Source organism: Podarcis muralis, chromosome 5, assembly GCF_964188315.1.
Source record: "Podarcis muralis chromosome 5, rPodMur119.hap1.1, whole genome shotgun sequence".
Taxonomy (NCBI): domain Eukaryota; kingdom Metazoa; phylum Chordata; class Lepidosauria; order Squamata; family Lacertidae; genus Podarcis; species Podarcis muralis.
This window is the reverse complement of record NC_135659.1, coordinates 101273448-101293951: the sequence shown is the minus strand read 5'-3', so window position 1 is coordinate 101293951 and position 20504 is coordinate 101273448. Positions and strand designations below refer to the sequence as shown.

The 20504-nt window shown below is 51.2% G+C and overlaps 1 protein-coding gene across 1 annotated transcript; it reads right to left on the bottom strand.

Moving 5' to 3' along the window:
• Window positions 1-8866: 8866 nt before the first annotated feature.
• LOC114599966 (uncharacterized) lies at window positions 8867-19061 on the bottom strand. The gene is made up of 2 exons (XM_077928101.1): window positions 18272-19061; window positions 8867-11300 (listed from the first exon to the last, which is right to left on the bottom strand). The coding sequence occupies exons 1-2, from the start codon at window positions 19059-19061 to the stop codon at window positions 11014-11016; spliced, it is 1077 nt and encodes a 358-aa protein (XP_077784227.1). The 3' UTR covers window positions 8867-11013.
• Between the last annotated feature and the right edge of the window lie 1443 nt (window positions 19062-20504).

The window sequence follows — 20504 nt, the reverse complement described above, 5'->3', positions numbered from 1 at the left end:
CTGCACTGGAGGCCCAAGCGACTCTGCCATCCTTATTTGTAGGGTTGTACCTTTTTTGAAACGGTTTTCAATATCCTTTTTGTATTTTATTATTATTATAGTAATCACTTATATTCCGCCTTTTTCCCTGACGGGAACTCAAGGCGGCTTACAGATAAAAATTGAAACAGATAACAACATAGGAAAAATAAGAATAAAAACCAATTAAACGTTCAGAATTAAAACTACACACGCATGCGCACACATTCTATTAAAACATACAAATCATTACAATAAAGGCATCACAGCCCCAGCCTTTTCCTTAAAAGCAGCCCGTTCCCAAAGGCCTGTTGGAATAGGAAGTTCTTCACCCATCGGCAAAAGGACAGCAAGGAAGGAGCCAATAACTTCTCCAGGAATGGAGTTCCCAAGTTGCCTGGGAGCGGCCACAACCAGCTCGCCCTGGACCCTTAGGTCAAGGCTGGGGAAACGATCAGAGCAAGTCTTTGGCAAGCTGGCATCTCCAAATGTTTCTGCCACAGCTGATGGGAGCTGCAGCTCAAAATATCTGCAGGGCCTCAGCTTGGGGAAGGCCGATGGGAGCAAAGCCTAGGAAAGGGTGTGGGTGACCAGGTCCTGAGGGCAGAGGCCAAAGGGCCAGGGGTCAGTCTCAGAGCAGCGTGGTCACTGCCCAGGCCCCTCATTCCCAGCCGACCCCACAGCTCACGTGACCCAACCGCCCAGGCTCCGTGTCTCCAGCCCAGCCTTGTTGTTCTTGCTCGTTTTGCCACACTCGGCTGGTTTTTCTCCCCCTTTTGTAAACCAACCTGGCTGATGAATCAGCAACCCCTGAGATGTGCTGGAAGCCAGGAAACCTCAACGCTGGGACTGCAGAAGGCCAAGGAGGAGCCTCCAGGGAAATAACAAAACCCCGAGAGCCTCTTGCTGGAGGTCAAGGAGAGGGCTTGGGGCAGGCGCCAGCCTCCAGCAGGAACCAGGGGGGTAAGAAGAGCATCTGCTGGGTCAGGCCAACGGCCCACCTGGTCCAGCATCATCTTCTCAAAGAGCATCTCCTCTGTCCTGCCTCTTGGGCTAAGAGGCCACTTCTGAGCCAGGAGGAGGCAGATTCCCTGGGCCACATCCTGACTGGCAAGAAGGGCCCCCAACCCAGAGATATGGTGGACATTAAGACTTTACTGCATTGCATCAATTGTGGTGATGAATTTGTAGCAGTCCAGTCATACCTCGTGTTACAGACGCTTCAGGTTGTGTTTTTTCGGGTTACGGACATGCCAAAACCCAGAAGTACCAGAACGGGTTACTTCCGGGTTTCGGCGGCCGCGCATGCACAGAAGCACCGAATCGCAACCCGCGCATACACAGACGCGGTGCTGCTGGTTGGAAACGCTGCGGGTTGCGAACATGCCTCCTGCACGGATCACGCTCGCAACCTGAGCATCCACTGTAGTAGCTTGCTCTTTCTGCTATTGTGTTTTTGGGCGTTGGGGAAGGGGTGGTACCCCCCTGGTGGGGAACAGTGTGTGTTTGCAGATTGTCTACCTTTGGTCCCCATCCTGCACTCAGCTCTCACCTGCGGCTTCTAGCAGCTGTCAGCTTGCCAGAGCAGCGACAACCCTGGGAACGGCTTCGACTGGCCGGCTGAACAGGCGAGGGGAGCCGGTGGGTCTCAAACTCTTGGGGAGTTAGCGACACACCCTAGGTGTGAAGACAGGCAGTGGGTTCAACAGTCAAGAAGGTGGTTTCTGCAGAGGGAAGTGAGGGCAGGTAGTGTTATAAGAATTTCAGGTCTCAAATATATAAATTAAATGTTTATAAATTTACAAGGCAAACACATACTAAGTACAGTATATACCGTAAATCACATGTCTGAAATAGGACAAGAACAATCCTGAAACCATTTTGACTCTCCCAAATTGACCTCAAATGTTTCTCTGCAAGGAGGAAGGAAATGGGAAATCCTCTCCATTGTCTTTCGCTTACCTGTCTTAAGAGCGCATTTGTGTATGAATAGGGAGACCTGTGACCTGGACTCAGGAATTAAAGTATTTACCATCACAAAAGAATGGCCGGGCTGCCCAGGTAAAGCAGTCAGTGACCACTGTCAGGTATCCTGGCAGACAGGAATTCTGTTGTAGACCGCCTCCTTCTGTGATGTATGTATGGTGTTTTGGGTCCACAGGGTGGGCTTGCGCACCATTGTTCTGGGTTCCTCCTCCCTCCTTCGTGTGGTGAGTGAGGACCCTGTTGCAACAGTTCAATAAAGATCAGGCTTGCTAGCTGCTTTGCTTCTCAATATTCTCCGGTTGGTTCTTTTCTCCTACCAATAGGGAGCCCACTTAAGGACTCTATACGGGCTCTTGGACACCCCATAAGGGGAAAGGAGCAGGGTTTTTTCTACATCAATAGCCCAGCTAGGAGAAGGAAGCCTCTGATCCCAAACCTCCATTGCCTTGCAGGACATCTTTGGGAGAAGAAAGGCCCGGGGGGTAAACCCCAATACACAGATCCGTAGCGCAGTCCCTAAGGTGGTTGGGTGGCACCTCGTATGCCTCCCTCCGGCAACTCCTGCAGCCCAGCTGGTGCCAAATGTCTCTGAATGAATGAATGAATGAATGAATGAATAAATTTATTACGGTCATAGACCAGAAGAACCAAATGTCTCTGCTTTCCTTTGGACCCCATCAGTGAGGCCGAGAGGGGGGTCTTCTCATCTGGGCAGCCCAGGACCTCTCCACACTGCCCAGGCTGGTGTCCCAGAAAGGTTACTTTGGTGCTGCTAACAGCAGAAACACTGCAGCTAGCAGTTAGAACAGGGGTAGGCAACCTTTGGCCCATGGGCCGGATCCGGCCCAATCGCCTTCTCAATCTGGCCTGCAGATGTTCTGGGAATCAGCGTGTTTTTACGTGCGTAGAATGTGTCCTTTTATTTAAAATGCATCTCTGGGTTATTTGTGGGGCATAGGAATTCGTTCATTTTTATTTTTATTTTCAAAATATAGTCCGGCCCACCACGTGGTCTGAGGGATGGTGGACCGGTCCACGGCTGAAAAAGGTTGCTGACCCCTGAGTTAGAAGTCCCCAGTCTCTGCATCCACAGCAGTTGCCGTGATTCTCCAGCAGTTTGACTTGACCCCCCGGAGGCACACTCCATTGTCTCTCAAGACCGACAGATGCCTACAACTGTTTTTTGATATTGTAGCAATTGCAATGTATGTATATTGCTGTTGTGATTCTTGGAGCTGCTCTGTTGTTGGAAAAGCAGCATGTGAGTATTAAATGGAATGGAATCGATTCCTCTGAGGTGACCTAGCTTAGAGAAGCAAACTCAGGGGTTGGCCACTGTGAGAAGAGGATGCCGGACTAGATGAGCCTTGGGCCTGATCCAGCAGATGCTCTCCTGATGTTCTTAACACCACCCTAAACCGGTCATTTGAGCCAGTCCCAAGCCCAACACTTTCTTCTTTGGACCAGATCAGTCCAGGGCACTTAGGGAATCAGGTGAAGAATGGCACCATAAGCCTAGCAAGCCTCCCTCTCTGGTCAACAGATCTGGAACGGCCTCCAAGGGAAGGAAGCCCCCCCCCCCCCCGTGTGACAAATGTACCCTCTGAGCAATGTGTCCCCTCCCTCCTCTCCGGAAGAGACCAGACAGGGGTGAAGCAAGAGGGGTGAAGTAAGGCCCGTTTCTGGCACAGGCAGAGGCAGCAGCTTTGCTCAACCTCTGATGACACAGCTGCTCCTGACGCAAGAGCCGCTTGCCCAGGTGGAAGTGAGCCAGCCACATGCCACCCCCCTTGCAGGCTCCTAGTAAGGAGGGCATGTTGGTGGGCAGGAGGAATGCCCACGCCCAAAGAAGCCTGGGCACCAGGCCAGGGAGAGGGGACCACAACCCCAGGGCTGGCTCTGCTGGCAGCAGCCCTCAGAAGGAGGGGAATCGTAGATTTATGGTTGGAAGGGGGGTTGGACTATCTGTGTTCCCCAACCTTGGGCCTCCAGCTGTTTTTGGACTACAACTCCCATCATCCCTCGCTAGCAAGACCAGTGGTCAAGGATGATGGGAATTGTAGTCCAAAACAGCTGGAGGCCCAAGGTTGGGGAACACTGGACTAGATGACCCTTGTGGTCCCTTCAAACTCTAAGATTCTGATTCTGTCTTGTCCAACTCCCTGCAGCCGGAATCACAGCTGAAGAACCCCTGGCAGATGCCCATCCAACCACTGTGTAAAAGCTTCCCAGTGAGGAGAGCCCATGCCATTGTCAAACAGCTCTCACCCTCAGGAAGCTCTTCCCGATTCTTAGTCTGAAACAAGCTTGCTCCATCTTCCATGAGTCAGTTCTCATATCTCCTCTTTTTCAGGCTAAACATACCCAGCTCCGTCAACCGCTCCTCATCAGGCTAGGTTTCCAGATCCTTGATCATCTCGTTCACCCTCCTCTGCACACATCCCAGCTTGTCAGCAGCCAATTCCAGGTGTGGTCTGACCAAGGCAGAATAGAGCAGGACGATTACTTTGCTTGGGACGAGGGTGGTGCTGTGGGTTAAACCACAGAGCCTAGGGCTTGCCGATCAGAAGGTCGGCGGTTCGAATCCCCACAATGGTGTGAGCTCCCATTACTCGGTCCCTGCTCCTGCCAACCTAGCAGTCGAAAGCATGTCAAAGTGCAAGTAGATAAATAGGTACTGCTCCGGCGGGAAGGTAAACGGTGTTTCCGTGCGCTGCTCTGGTTCGCCAGAAGCGGCTTAGTCATGCTGGTCACATGACCCGGAAGCTGTATGCTGGCTCCCTTTGCCAGTAAAGTGAGATGAGCGCCACAACCCCAGAGTTGTCCGCGACTGGACCTAATGGTCAGGGGTCCCTTTACCTTTATTACTTCCCTTGATTAGGTCATGATGATTCTGTTGATGCAGCCTTTGAATAGCATTAGTAATAATAATAAATAATAATAAATTTTATTCATATCCCGCCCTCCCCAGCCGAAGCCGGGCTCAGAGCGGCTAACATCAAATGTGCTTTTTTTGGCTGCTGCATCACACAGTTGACTCATGCTAAGCTTGTGGTCCACCAAGACCCCTAGATGGACTGCTAGTAAGCCAGGTGTCCCCCATCTTATATTTGTGCACCTGGTTCTTCCTTCCGGAGTACAGAACCTGGCGTTTATCCCTGTTGAAATTCATTTTGTTAACTTGGGCCCAGTTCCCCAATCTGTTAAGGTCATTTTGAATTCTGATTCTATCAGCAAAAAGAGCCCTGCAAACACACAAACATAAACACAGCTCGGCTGAGTTTTTCAATCTGTGGGGTGGGCCTCACCGGACACCCTTGTCTTCAAAAGGATAAATCCTGTGAAAGGGATCTGATGGGAAGGGATCACCTCTCCAAAGACAAGGTTTGGATCCTTGAGGAAGAGGGTCAATGAAGGGCGTATGGGGAACTTTCTAACATCACAGGAGGGAATGAGATCTCAACCGTTTCTCAAAATGCAGAGACATCATCCGGAGAGCAGATTTAAAGGTAAATGAGGACATGTGGGGAACTTTTTAACATTGCTAGGAGTGGAAAGGAAATAGGATCTGACAACAGTTTCTCAAGAACAGAAACATCATTCACTGAGATTCCTGGAAACAAGATTTAAATAAAAAGGGAAGGTTCCCCCCCCCCCCTGAACACCATAATTAATTATCCCAAGGAATTCAACCACAGATGATTTTGCAGTGGCCATTCTCACAAATGGTTTAAAAGATGTGGGGGAGGCATGGAGGATATTCGGGGGGGGTGTAGTTTTCAGTAATCACTGGCTTTGAGAACAGTATCCTGGTCTCTCTTCTTTGACAGCATAGATGTCACAGCACGACTGACTGGCCCAAATATGGTGGGCATAAGCATCAAATGCCCTTTTCCTGAACCCATTTAAGTATCTGGCTGACCCCTGCCTCTATCAGCTGTCCCCAGCCTGGTGCCCCCCAAACCCTGAATTCGACAAATTCATGGAGAGGACTATTGTGACCACATAACACCGGTCTCGAAATACCTACATTGGCTCCCAGTATGTTTCTGAGCACAATTCAAAGTGTTGGTGCTGACCTATAAAGCCCTAAACAGCCTTGGCCCAGTATACCTGAAGGAGCGTCTCCACCCCCATCGTTCTGCCCGGATGCTGAGGTCTGGATCCGAGGGCCTTCTGGTGGTTCCCTCGCTGCGAGAAGCAAAGTTACAGGGAACCAGGCAGAGGGCCTTCTCGGTGGTGGCGCCTGCCCTGTGGAACATCCTCCCATCAGATGTCAAAGAGAAGAACAATTACCAGACTTTTAGAAGACATCTGAAGGCAGCCCTGTTTAGGGAAGCTTTTAATGTTTAATAGGTTATTGTATTTTAGTGTTCTGTTGGAAGCCGCCCAGAGTGGCTGGGGAAATTATTATTATTATTATTATTATTATTATTATTATTATTATTATTATTGGCACCTAGCCAGGATGGCTCTGCTCTGCCTTCACACCTGAGGCAGCAAGTTGCTGGAAACCCCAGGAGGGGAGAGTTGTTCTTATGTTTGTGTTCTGATGTTCTTGAGCCAGGATTCCCGAAGGTGGGCTACTTCTGTCATCACATCACCTATCATTATTACCCAGACAGTGGGATAATGTATTAGCTTCAATACCTAAGGTGCAATCAGATTTAAAATTAAGACTAAAACAACAGAAAATAATATTTAGTTTATTGAACCCCTTTATGGTTGTATAAGGGCTAGCAAAGATAGCTCAGTGTTGGAGATGGACAAGGACAACGTCTCTCTGAAACACATGTCTTTACTTAACAAGTCTGGGGAGAAAGTCCTGACTGTGCAGGAAAAGTTAAATCTTTATACTATATACCTGTAGTATGGAAATTATCAACGGGACAACGGAAATGGATTTTCCAGGAAATTTATATGATATCTGAAAGATTACTGTAAGCAATTAACATCACTAGCAGGGGTGTTTGAAGACTTGTAATGAGAAACTTTCTACCTTTCCATATTGATTTAAATTTTGAGTTATTTTGTAAGGTGTGTAATTAGAATTGGAAAATGTACAAAATCCAGTAACAGAAAGGTAAATGCTGAAAGCCACGAGGTGGGAGGGAAGGAAGTGGACAGGCTCTAAAAAGCCAGGGATGTAAAGTGGAGTGAAATGATGTGAACGTGTATTATTAAGTAGAAAATAAATTAAAAAATTACACACACACACACACACACACATGAATTAAAAGGATTTTCCATGCCCTAATGATGGCCAAGAGATTGATATTGAGGAATTGGAAAAATGAAGATATGATAACCTTCAGCCAATTTATGAACGCACAGCTTACGGGCGCAGACTCTGTATGGATAAATATGGTAACATTTGTAATGAGTTTATACAAAATGTAGTAAGCTATTAGCATTTACATAAGCACTTGAACAATAATACTATACCAATTTATGCCAGAATGTATGGGAATACATTGCTTTTTTTGGCCTATTTTCCCTTTTATATGTATCTTTGTTGTTGTTTTTCTCCCTCACTTTTCCTTCTATTTTTTCTGGAGCACTTTATTTCTTTTAACTGAAATCACCTTAATAAAATCTAAATATATATATTTAAACTCCCTTCCACCGCACCAAGCTGGGCTGTGCCGCAAGTCATACCAGCCTCAGTGCTGCCTCCTGGTGGCCACCTCCTGCCTGACGACAGCACTCCTTCAGAGTGGCTGGGGAGCACGTTGGTCTGAGATCCCGGGCAACTTTCATCACTGCGGATGCTGCACCCTAAGGCTCAAGGAAGACAAAAACAAGCATCTCCTCACACAACACACAACCTTCCAAAGGGGCCTTTCGACCCCCTCAAAAATGCTTACATTCAGAAAATGAGTTTTCAAGTACTCCTGGGGAGCTGCTCATTTTAATATTAGATGCTTTAAGAGCAGGGCTTCTGTTTTGCCCTGCGTAGAACAAAAGGACCGTTTGGGGAGAGGGAGGGAAGAGAGTGATGGAGAGGACCGCTGATGACTCCTACCCACCAGGGCTATGCTCTGCCCTCCACAGTTGAAGACAGGGGTGCTTCTGAATACCACTTGCTGGAAAGCACAGGAGACAGTTTTGGGCATGAAGGAGCATCTCCACCCCCATCGTTCTGCCCGGACACTGAAGTCCAGCACCAAGGGCCTTCTGGTGGTTCCCTCGCTGCGAGAAGCCCAGTTACAGGGAACCAGGCAGAGGGCCCTCTCGGTGGTGGCGCCCGCCCTGTGGAACGCCCTCCCACCAGATGTCAAAGAGATAAACAACTACCTGACATTTAGAAGACTTCTGAAGGCAGCCCTGTTCAGGGAAGTTTTTAATGTTTAATAGAATATTGTATTTTAATATTCTGTTGGAAGATGCCCAGAGTGGCTAGGGAAACCCAGCCAGATGGGCAGGGCATAAATAAATTATTATTATTATTATTATTATTATTATTATTATTATTACCCCTGCCCAACTGTTCAGCCACTGTGAGAACAAGATGCTGGACTAGATGGGCCACTGGCCTGGCCAGCAGACTCTCCTTATCCTCTATTGTTCATAGTGCTTGTCAAGATGCAAAGCATTACTGGACAGCAATGTTCGATCCATTCTTAAGGAACCGATCCATTCTGAAGGAAATCAGCCCTGAGTGCTCACTGGAAGGACAGATCGTGAAGCTGAGGCTCCAAGACTTTGGCCACATCATGAGAAGACTCTCTGGAAAAGACCCTGGTGTTGGGAAAGATGGAGGGCACAAGGAGAAGGGGACGACAGAGGACGAGATGGTTGGACAGTGTTCTTGAGGCTACAAACATGAGTCTGACCAAACTGCGGGAGGCAGTGGAGGACAGAAGTGCCTGGCGTGCTCTGGTCCAGGGGGTCACAAAGAGGCGGACACAACTAAACGACTAAACAACAACGAGGAAGGAAACTTCATGGACATTCAGAGGCTACATGAAGACCAGACCATTCTGCATCACAGCCACAAACTCCCACCTAGGGGCTGAATTATGGCAAACCCAGAAGCCAGGGACCCAGCCCTGCCAGATCCTTCTGCAAGCCCAGGGGCACGGACCTTGGTCACTGGTTTCTTAATGCTCTGAGCAAAAGGGTCTTGGAGAAACCTTGGTCACTCCTGGCCCTCAGTGGAGAGGTTTCCAGGGCTTATGAACATGAAACGGAGAATTGCGTCCTGAATATGCAAAGCCAACTTTTCATTTCCAAGGCATTATCGCCTTAGGGGAGGCATTTTCCCTCCCCCGCCCCCCTTTGAAAAAAACGGGCAAGAGGATTTAGGCAGATATTCAAACTTCAAATGGAGGATTACGCAGCAGATGCAAGTATCATCTTCCACTGTGAAACAGGTAGCTGCAGGCGCAAGATTAACAATATTAATAAGAGAGTAGGCAGATAAAATAATAAAATGGCATCAGTGGAACTGGTGCTTGACAGGAATAATAGACCACTGCCTGCCCAGAGGAGGTTACAATCTGAAATCCAATGCAGGAGAGGCAGGGAAGAGCGACGGCAGGAAATGCTTGCAGGTCAATTGCTGTTTCTGTAGGGCAGGCATGGCCAAAGTCCATTTTGGGGGCCTAATCCGGCCTGCTGATCGGTTTAATCCAGCCCTCATGGCAATTCATTTCCTGGGGTAAAATCCTTCTTAAAAAGCTCAACAACTTTGGTTGGCCCTTTGGTCTGCCCTCACGGCCCTCCACTTCATCAAATCTGGCCCTCTTTGAAAAAAGTTTGGATACCCCTGCTGTAGGGGTTGGGGATTATGGGGCTGTGTCAAAGGCAAGATGAGAACTTCTTGCAGGAACTGCCCCTCTCATCCTTCAGATGTCGTTTGAAAACTTCTTTGTTCACATAGGCCTTCAAAACATGACTTTTAACTAGCCAGCAATTATTGATATTTTAAAATGTTTTTATGGATCTTTTGTTGACTTTGTAAGTTGTACATATTTTTTTTTTTACATCATCTTTATTGAATTAAAATACAAATACAGATACACACATAAAGATAAAAAAAAGAAAAGATTAAGACAAGAAAAGAAAGAGGGGGAAAACATACAAAACAAGAATTTGCATTACAGTGGTACCTCGGGTTAAGTACTTAATTTGTTCCGGAGGTCCGTTCTTAACCTGAAACTGTTCTTAACCTGAAGCACCACTTTAGCTAATGGGGCCTCCTGCTGCTGCTGCACCACCAGAGCACAATTTCTGTTCTCATCCTGAAGCAAAGTTCTTAACCCGAGGTATTATTTCTGGGTTAGCGGAGTCTGTAACCTGAAGCGTCTGTAACCTGAAGGGTATGTAACCTGAGGTACCACTGTATTATACAATCGTTCATTGAATTTCTAAATAAAAGATTTCCAATTCTTCTCATTGTACTTGTATTGTTATTTACGTTTAACGCACAGCCTTCTATTACCCTAATTTGTTTTCGTGTATTTCCCTATATTTCGGCCATTTAGACTCCATATTGAGTCTTTTCACAGCCTTTGCCTCCATTGGCGACAACCACCTTGGGGTTTTATTTTCCAGCAAGTCTTTATATTTGATCCAGACATTAAACAATGCTTTCCTGACAATATGGTTTTTAAATGCTTTGGGAGCTTTAACCTTGTCATACCACAGATATGCATGCCACCCAAAAATATTGTTAAAACCTTCTAAATCCAAAATATCTGTATTCTCAAGTAGCAGCCAGTCTTTCAACCAGCAGAATGCTGCTGATTCATAATAAAGTTTAAAGTCTGTTTTTAGGTAATCTTTGAATATTTTCCATTCTTTGTATACTTTCTGGTTTGAGAGCCCTCTTTCTTTCCCTGTCATCTTTTGCCAGTTCGAGGTATTCAATCATAAGAGTCTGCCATTCTATTATCGTGGGCAGTGTTTCATTTTTCCAGTTTCTTGCCACTATTATTCTGGCTGCTGTTGTTCCGTACATAAACGATGGTCTTATATCTTTTCTGATTTCCGCTGACATTATTCCTAGGAGGAAGGCTTCTGGTCTTTTTCTGAATGTAAATCTGAATAGCTTTTTGAATTCATTATATAATTTGTCCCAAAATTCCCAGATGACTGTGCAATTCCACCACATGTGTAAGTATGTCCCTGTCTCTTTTTTGCACCTGCAGCAGGTTGGTGATCTACCTTTATACAATTTAGCAAATTTTGCTGGAGTTTGGTGCCATCTATAAAGCCTATTTGATATATGATAAAGTGAGGGTCCATAAGGGTTTCTTGAATCATGTGATAAGAAAATCCCTGTATAAGATCTGGGAAAAATATAAAAGGTTGTTAGAGCAAAAGATACCTTTGTGGACCTCTCCTGCAGAAGCCATAGCAGTCAAAAAAAGGCATATGAAAAAGGAATGGCTCACCTATCGAGTACTGCTAGAATTTGTTGAAGATAAGCCAATGTTGAAAAAATATGACGAAATTAAAAGCCGCTTGACAGACTGGCTCCAATACTTTCAAATAAACCAAAGATTGAGTTTAGACAAGAGAGATGATCTGGCAAAAGAAACATCCAAGTTTGAAAAAGAGCTAACTCACAAAAAAGGAAAACATATCTCAGGAATATACAACTATTTATTAGAATGGGAAGTGAAAGAAGAGCAAGTTAAAGTTGTAATGGCGAGATGGGCACAAGATACTATACTATCCCAAGATGGGATATAGTATCTATATGGGACCATGGAAAAGATTATGGAAGGAGGATATAAAATTCACGGTGTGCTATAATTTTAGGGAGAATGCAAGTTGTACTTATTTAAATAAATGTGATCTGAAAGCAGAGTGGGACAGGGGTGGCTCCCCCCCCCCCATGTGATGCTGGCAGCATGTGACGCTGCGGGTGGGGCTGGCAGGCACCATCCCACTAGTCCCACTCTGTGTCTAGTCTTCTCATGGTAGCAAACTCTGAGAAGGGTCCCAGAAAACCCTGAGACAGAAATATTCCAAGAGTTTAAGGCACCTGGGGCAGAAGCGTTCAAGGGTCCGGGCGACCTCTGCATGGCTGAGAGTGGAGGCGCAAAGGCCACAGGAAGCAGAGAGGGCAGGCTGGCATAGAAGGCTTCAAAAAGGAGGAGTTTGTGGTGGACCTGAGAGCAAACAGAAAGCCAGCACACAGATTTAAACTGGGGTGCATGTCACATGGCCTGAAAGGCAAGAGAGTGAAGGATTTGAGCGCCAAACCATTCTGTGCGCTGGGCAGAGGTGAAGCAACCAAAAGCCAGAGAGGAGGATCGATGGGGGAGCCTGGCCCATTGGAGGGCTCACCCCAATTCAAAGGCTTTGTCTGCCCTTTGGGGACATCACCCTGCAAGCGAGGCTCTGGCTAGTGTCTCTGGAGCTGCCTGGTGTGCTGTCTGGATCCCTGGCAAAAGAGCAGGGGGTTGCATGACCAACTGGAACACTGCTGCAGCATCCACCCTGCTAGCCCTCTTGGCCCAGACTCCCTCCAGCCCCACTGAGACAGACTGTGTCAATACTAAGTCACTTAGCAGAGCCAAAAACCAAATTGTTGGCTCCCTAATCAGAGTGTGAAAGAAGAGCCCAAGAGGCGGGAGGCAGAGCAGTGCAACCGGGAGATGGAAAGAGGCAGAAGAGGAGGGAGGGGGAGAAACAGAGAGCTGCTCTGGCATTAGCCAAGAGCTCATTTTTAGACAGAGAGGAAAATGTGTCCGGATCTGGGCATTACTGCAGAGCCTACCCCCACTGCCCGCGGGACAGCAAGCTCAATACAAGGAAAGCAGCACCCCTCTCAGCAGGAAAAGACTGGTCCCAGATTTCCAAACACAATAAATGGACATATTCACTTCAGACAGCTCCATCACCAATCAAACTTGGTTTATAAAATTATTCATGGAATTGGGAAAAAGTCTTCTCCCTCTCTCCTAACACATGAAACTGAATGTTAGAAGATTTGGGACAGATAAAAGGAAAGACTACAATGCACAGCACAGAAATTGCTGGAAACCACAGGAGGGGAGAGTTGCTCTTGTGCTCAAATCCTGCTTGTAGGTTTTCCACTGGGGCACTTGGGTTGGCCACTGTGGGAACACGATGCGGGTCTAGATGGGCCATTGGCCTAATCCAGCAGGCTCCTGTGTTCTTAGGTATCAACTGTTATACAACTAAAATGAGAGCAAAGAGGAAACTAGGAGGAACTCCTTTAGCAGTATTAAAAGTTAATCAGAGTACGCTCATTGCTTTCAACAGGTCTCCTCTGAGCAATACTGTTTGGTATTACTCTGAGCCCTAGCACTTGGGAGTTTGCAGAGCAAGGCTTCAGCTGAACCAACGACTGTTGGTTTTCATTCTCAGGTCACACAGTAGATAAACAGAATCCCCCTTCCCAAAATGAGGTCTTACCTCTGGCCATGCCAAGCCACCAAGAGCCTCTCCGGGATGTGGCTGCAATTGCTCCATCCGCCTTTTTTGAGACACCGAACCTCTGGGCACTATGCAGAACACCGTAAGGTCCAAACATTTGTCACTTTCCAAGCATGCCGGTCTGACAGCATCTCTCCCATTTTATTGAAGCAACAGTTAGTTACAAACACTCCAGCTCTTCTGCAGGAATTTTCTGGAGGGACCCTCTTCTCGCTTCTCTCAGAAAGCACCTCATGCAATATCTCCCTGCCAGAAGTGCATTATGTAACCCTTAGGTGTCCAAACTACTGAAGACACACAAAACTTCCAGCACATGACAAGCCTCTGGAGCTCTCACGAGACAGGGAAGAGGCGGGTCTAAAACAGAGACCCTGGCAGAAATGGGGGGGGGGGGCAGCAGAGACCCAAACTGAACACTCTAGACCAGGCATGTCCAACAGGTAGATCGTGATCTACTGGCAGATTGTGGGGTGTTCCTGGTAGATCTTTGGCCCCTCAGAGATCTCCCCCCCCCCAACTTTGGTCCATCCAATGACAATGGGTAGATCACTGCCAGTTTTTTTATACTGTGAGTAGATCGCAGTCTATTGGGAGTTGGACGTCCCTGCTCTAGACCTAAGAGGTCTGGTGAGATTCTGGCCTTTCCACTGTTTCGAAAAAAGGGTCCGCAGCTTGAGGGGGAGGGAGGGAGGGAGCAGGAGCACAGCCAGGAAGTCCTGCAAGGTGTCACTGTTTTTGCTGCCTTCAACCCCAAATTACTGTACTTCTCCGTGTAAGAGGTTTTTTTAAAATTAAGAAATTAGGTTAAAAATTGGGGGTCATCTTATACATGGATAGTGCATGGGGGGGGGGGATTGGTTGGTGCTGCGAGCCAGAGATTGTCAGTGTGTTATTGGTGGTTGCTGCAAGGGCTGGTGTTGATATGCTGCCGCTGTGGCAATTGGGTGGGTGACTGGCAGCAAGGGGACCGATGATCGTGGTTTTTCCTACGTGCACTAGTGGCAGCGTAGGTCAGGCGGGTGATCGATTTTAGGCAATCCCCCCTAAAAAAAAGCTCAACAAGTCACTACTCTGGGCAATCTCCCCCTTTTTTCTTAATTCTGAGTCCCCCCCCAAATAGGGGGTGTGTTATACACGAGGGTGTGTTATACACGGGAAAATACGGTATGTCAGCAGTAGTGGAGATTTTTTAATCTAGAGAGGCTGCTGCTTTGCTGGGGTGCTTGAGAATTTTTTCTGGGGAACCTTACATACCTGAGGCCTTTGGGGGAGGGGGTGTCAGTGGCAAGGATGCCTCAGGGCACAGCCAGAGAAGCCCCTGCTGCTCCCCGTTGCCCCAGGCCCAATGCCCATAGCTGTCAACCGTCCCTTATTTGGCGGGAAACTCCCTTATGCCAGCACCGTGTCCCGCTGCTGTCCCTTACTGATGATGTCCCTTAAATTTCCCGGGTTTCAAAGGAAGCAGCTCCTCTCCCTCCCTCCCTGCCGGCCAGGGCGGAGGGAGGCTCCAACTGTGTTACTTGGCTGCCCGGCCCGCCCCCCTCTCACCAGCCTCGGCCCCCGGGAGCCCCTCCCCGCCGGGACTGGCAGGAGCCTCGGGCCCTTCCGCCGCCATCCTCCTCGCGGCCGCCAAACTGAGCGTCTCTGACTGGGGCCTCTCCTCTACCCGTCACCACCGCTCCTGCTCCCGCTAGGCCGTACTGCAGCTGCACCACCGAAGGACCCGAATGAGATGGGCAGCCTGGCGCGGCCTATGAATTGCCATAGAGAAAGCAGTTCAGAGAGAGGAGGCAGGTGTTCCAAGGGCTAGCCATAGCAGGGGACAGCGGAGGAAGGACTGCAAGCGCTTCTCCCATAGATTTGTAGTGGTAGACTAGCACAGATGGTCTGATCTGCGGGTTTACTTCTGACACTATCCCCCCGCCCTTCCTCCCGCCCCGCCTGATGGAACTAAGAGCTGCAGATGAAGCTGATACGGAAGGGGGGGCATGTCTTCTTCACCTTCTTCTTTGCTACAATATATCCATTTATTTCCAATTGTCAATGTCAAAAGGGACTAAAATCTATAAAATCCATAGAAAATCAATGTGCCAATTTGCTCAATTTCTCTAGGACTCCATGACACCTCCCCTGTCCTCCATAATCCCTCAAGTAAGGTGTCAAGACCCTAACCTGTCAAATCACTCTGCCAAGCCTTTCCTCCGGGCAATGCCAGGTGGCAGACTATGCCAGTGTTTCCCAACCGGTGTTCCGCGGCACACTAGTGTGCCTGGTGTGCCATGGGAGGGAGTCGGGCAAGTTGGGCGGCGAGAGGCGGGGCGGCGGCGGCGAGGATCCGCGTCGAGCCGGGGGCGGCTCCGCGGTGGTGGTGCCGAGGTTTCTCTCTCCATTCTCCCCTCACACACACACACAGGAAATAGCACAGGATCAGCTGACAGGACCCGGCCAATGGGGCGGCGGCGGGGCAGCGCGCGCAAAAGGGAGGTGCGCGAGACAGCGGACGACGAGGAGGCCGGCATGTCCGGGCAGCAGCAACAACAACAGCAGCAGCAACTCCCGGCGACGGCTCCTCAAGCCCCGGGCAACCCTACTCCCTCACCGGCCTCGGCCGCCCTCCTGCTCCACCCGCCGCCGCCTCCCCCGCCGCCGCCGGCCACCTCGGCCCCGCCGCCGCCCCCTCCTCCGCCCGCTATCGCCGCCACCACCACAACAGCCGCCGCCGCCTCAGCTGGGCCCATGCCTGCCGGGAGCGGCGGCGGCGGCAGCAGCAGCAGCAGCGCCCCAGCGCCCTTCCCTCACGGCGGCGACCCGGCCCTGCAGTGGCGTAGCGTGGGGGGTGCAGGGGGGGCCGGCCGCACCGGGCGCAACATCTGCGGGGGGCGCACTCGCAGCTCTCTGCCCCTCCCGAGGTTTCTGGGTTAGCGGAGTCTGTAACCTGAAGCGTATGTAACCCGAGGTACCACTGTACTTCCAAGTCAGCGTGCAAGGGATTGCAGGACCGGCGGACTTGGCGGTGGGGGTGGTTGCTGGAGCCTTGTCTGTCCTTTCAGCCCCGCACCCACCGCAGACCCCTTCCTATGCCACTGGTAGCTAGGCGAGGCGGGGGGCACTGGGCGCCACACCTCGGCGCCTGCAGCGTGCCTGAGCCATGCGTCTGCGGGCGAACTGCCCGCAAGCTCCGCTCTGGCCTCTGCCCACCGCCTCAGCCTCCCTACAGCTGAGGGGGAGGCTGCAGCGAGGCTCCACGCAGCGCGCCCTGCCATGGCTCGCCCCCATGGCACTCGCCCCTGGCTGCAGGATGCGCGCGCCGCCCCGGGCCCCTGAGCGGCTAGCTGCGCCGCTGCGCTGAGCGCAAGGAATACGTCCTCTCCGAGTTCGGCGTCGTCTTCGTGGGCAGCGCGAACCGCATCTCCAGCTTCGGGTGGAACTTTGGCCAGGTAGGGGGAAGCCTTTGGGCAGGGGGGGGGGTGGAGACCGGGGTGGGGAGGGGTTAGGAGAGACGCTACCGGCGCCGTCCAGAAATGCCCAGAGCAACTGGAACTCAGCTACGCGCACACATGCGCCCTCCAAATCCCGTTTCCCACCCCTTTCTCAAAAGAAGAGAGAAAAAATGGGTCCTGGGTGTGAAACCAAAGGACCTTTCCAGCTCCTCCTCAATTCCAGGTGTGGATGGCAATGCCTCGTGTCTCCTCCCCCGCGACCAGAGCACACTTCCTAGGCTGGTTGGACGGTCCCTGGGGGTCTTCGGGTTGCCATATTTTGAAGAGCAAAAAACAGGACACATTTGTCGACTTCTGCTTTTAGCTATGGATCAGTGGCCTAGCGTGGGGGGTGCAGGGGGGGCCGGCCACACCGGGCGTAACATCTGGGGGTTAGTGTTAGGGGGCGCAAATCCACGGGTTAGGGGGCGCAAATTACTTGCATTGCCCCGGGTGCTGACAACCCACGCTACGCCACTGCGGCCCTGAACGAGCAGGAGAAGGAGCTCAAGTGACGCTGCGCGCTGACGTCACGGGGCTGTAATGGTGGTGTGCCTCGAGATTTTTTTCATCAAACAAGTGTGCCTTTGCCCAAAAAAGGTTGGGAAACACTGGACTATGCATACATGGACCATTGACTTCTCATCACTGGCACTCAGGAAGCGCTTATCTGCGCATATCTCCAGCTCTGCATATTCCCCCCTCCCTCCTCCATACGTTAATCCGGTGTAACCCAACCTTTCCTTAATGTATTCATGATGTAACTGGGATGTATTTTGCACTGTATTCTGGGACATGGAGGGAGTTTCAAAAGTTCATGCCACCCCTTTCTCGCTGTTCAATCTCGCCTTGAACCTGTTGCGCAATAAACTTGGATCTTCTGCAGCTTGCTCCTGTCTCCGGCTGAGCTCATTTTCTTCCGCAGGGACCCGCGGACTTACTTAGTCTGACGAGCTGGGTGGCAGAGCAGCCTCGCACCCAGATTTAGCCGTAACAGAGCACGAGAGAAAAGATACAGAACTGCAGCAGCATTAACTTCGTATTTCAGCTGGTTGACTAAAATCCCGTATTTTGGCTGCTGGTCCCTTATTTCCGAGGCTGCCGGTCCCTTATTTTCAAATCTGTCAGTTGACAGCCATGCCAATGGCTGAGGCGAGGCCTGCCCAAGCCGGGGCTCCGGCTCCCCCTCGGCCTGGCCCTGCCAGAGCCCCCCCCCCCGGGAAGGGAAGCCCCTCGCCCGGCCCAGGAGTCCCCTGGCAGCGGCCCGGAGGGAGCGGAGAAGGCCGGAGCTTCTCTTCCGCCCCGGCACGTGACGCCCAGCGATCATGTGACGCGCTCCGCACGCCCTGCCCTTCACCTCGCGCACTTACGCAAACGACGCCCTCGAAGCCTTCCGCGGAGAAAAAGTAGTCCCCCGCGGGCCGCCAGATTTCTCCGAGGAAACGGCCGGCCTGACGCTTCCCGCGACGAGTGAGCAACCAGACCCCGGGGGGAAAGAAGCCGGAGCAGCGCCGCCGCCACCGCCCGCCCAGCGCCGCCGCCGCGCCCTCGGAAGTAGTCCCGGCGCCGGCGGGGTCCGGCGGAAGAATCCCTCCGCCGGGCGAGGGAAGCGGCGATGGCGACCTGGCGGGTGCCGGGCCGGAGGGAGCGGGCGGCTGAGGGGCCGCGGGGGTGTCTGCGAGAGGCCCCCGGCGGTAAGGAGGCTGCGGCGGCGCGGAGGGTCCCCGGCGCGCCTGGGTGGGTCTCCGGGCGGCGGGCGAGGGGAGGGGGCCTGGCGCAAGATGGCGGCGGGCGGCCGAGGCGCGGGCGGGGGCTCAGGCAGCGCCGAGGGCAGCCCGCCTCGGACAAGGCCCCGCGGGAGGGAAGGCAGAGCGAGGCAGCCGAGCCCGAGCGGCGCGCGCACCCTCCTCGCCCCCCCCCCCGCACGCACGTCACGCACGGGCGCTGGGCCAATAGGAAAAGGGGAGGCGGGGAGAGGGAGGCGGGGGCGCCCTGGCCTCGCCAGGTGCATTGTGGGAGAATCCCTCCATCCCTCCATTCCTGCCCGATGGGCGACCCGGGAGCCGGGACCAGGCAGCGGCTGGGCGGCTGCGCTTGCAGGCCCAGAACTCGGCTGCCTCCTCGTGGAATCCTAGGGCTGAGAGGGACCCCCAGGGTCATCTAGTCCAACCCCCTGCGATGCAGGAATCATGGCAGAATCTGGTATCCATGCCACCCCCAGCCGCACAGAAGCGGGAATGGTTGGCCTCTGTTAACGGAGAAATCGGAGGGCTCCCTTGGACAGAAATCAAGGACCCCAGCCAGGAATACCAGAGCAAAACAGCAGCCAGTAGGCTTGGTCTTTATTGAAGACTGTCGTGACAGGACTCCCACCTGCCACCAGGTGGAACAAGATGGAAGCCCCAAACAAAAGAGCCCACAAATTTTTATTAGCTGCTCATCCCCATGTTACACCCCCCCCAAGCTACATCACTCATACATCATGGTTACATCATGAAAGGGGAGGTCTGGTGGCAGGAATCTGAGCATCCTGGACCCTGCCCCATGGTTCCCCTTGCTCTCCACCAAACACCCATCAAGTGGAACAAAAGAGACATTTACATTTCCCTGTTTCCCAGCCTAGTTAATCCGCTCCTGTCTCAAAGGCTGCCATGCACAACTTTGGTCTTTGCATCTTTGCAACCCGCAATTCAGGGAGCGCTCTCGGACGCCTGCTTTCCTGGCTTCCTCCCCCACGGGGTGAATTGTGGGTTGCAAACACCGAAGTTGTGCAGGGCAGCCTCCCAGATCCTAGTCTGATACTCTAACCACTATACCACACACCAATATGAGCAACTTAAGCGCTCAGCAATAGGAGCACCACTTTTCTTTCTGCTTAGATCAAACTGTACTCCGACATTTCTGGACAAGCAATACTCCCTCCGGCAGCTTGTTCAGTTTTCCATTAGATTTTAGTGGTTAAACCGCTGGGCGGGGTGGGGGGGCATGATAAGCAAACCAAGGCACAGGGTCACCTGGACTCCAAACCTAGTGCCTAGCAAGCTAAAGTTTTCCTGCCCAAAGGGACATGTAGGGTGACAAGCAGACTCTGGAGGTGGCAAAGTAATGAGATTGTCATTTGAACATTAGTTACTTTTCTGCTGCCAATATATCTCATTAGAGATTAGGGGATACACTAGTTGCTTGCTGCTTTCATCTTTGGTTCCCTGATGGAACAAAGAACCTGGAATTTGGAGCACATCTTGTGTCTTTGAAGCCATCCAGGTTCAGAGATAAGCCCTATTGTAAGAAGCTGTGTTGTGGAACACAGGGAGAGCCCAGCATTTGCTTTTAAAGTGGCAGCCAGGTGCCCCAGTGAGAAACCCCTCAAGCACGATGTAAGCTCAGCAGCCCCCTCTTATGCCTCAGAATGTCAGAAGAGCCCATCTCATCCAGCATCCTCTTCATGGCCAGGAAGATGCCTCTTCTGGGAGGCCCCACAGGCAGGATCTCTCCCTGCACTTTGGATTCCCAGCAGCTGGGATTTCGAGTCATATGACCTCTGATCCCGGGTCCCTCTGATCTGGCCATCATGACTAGTAGACCTTGGTAGCCTTATTTTCC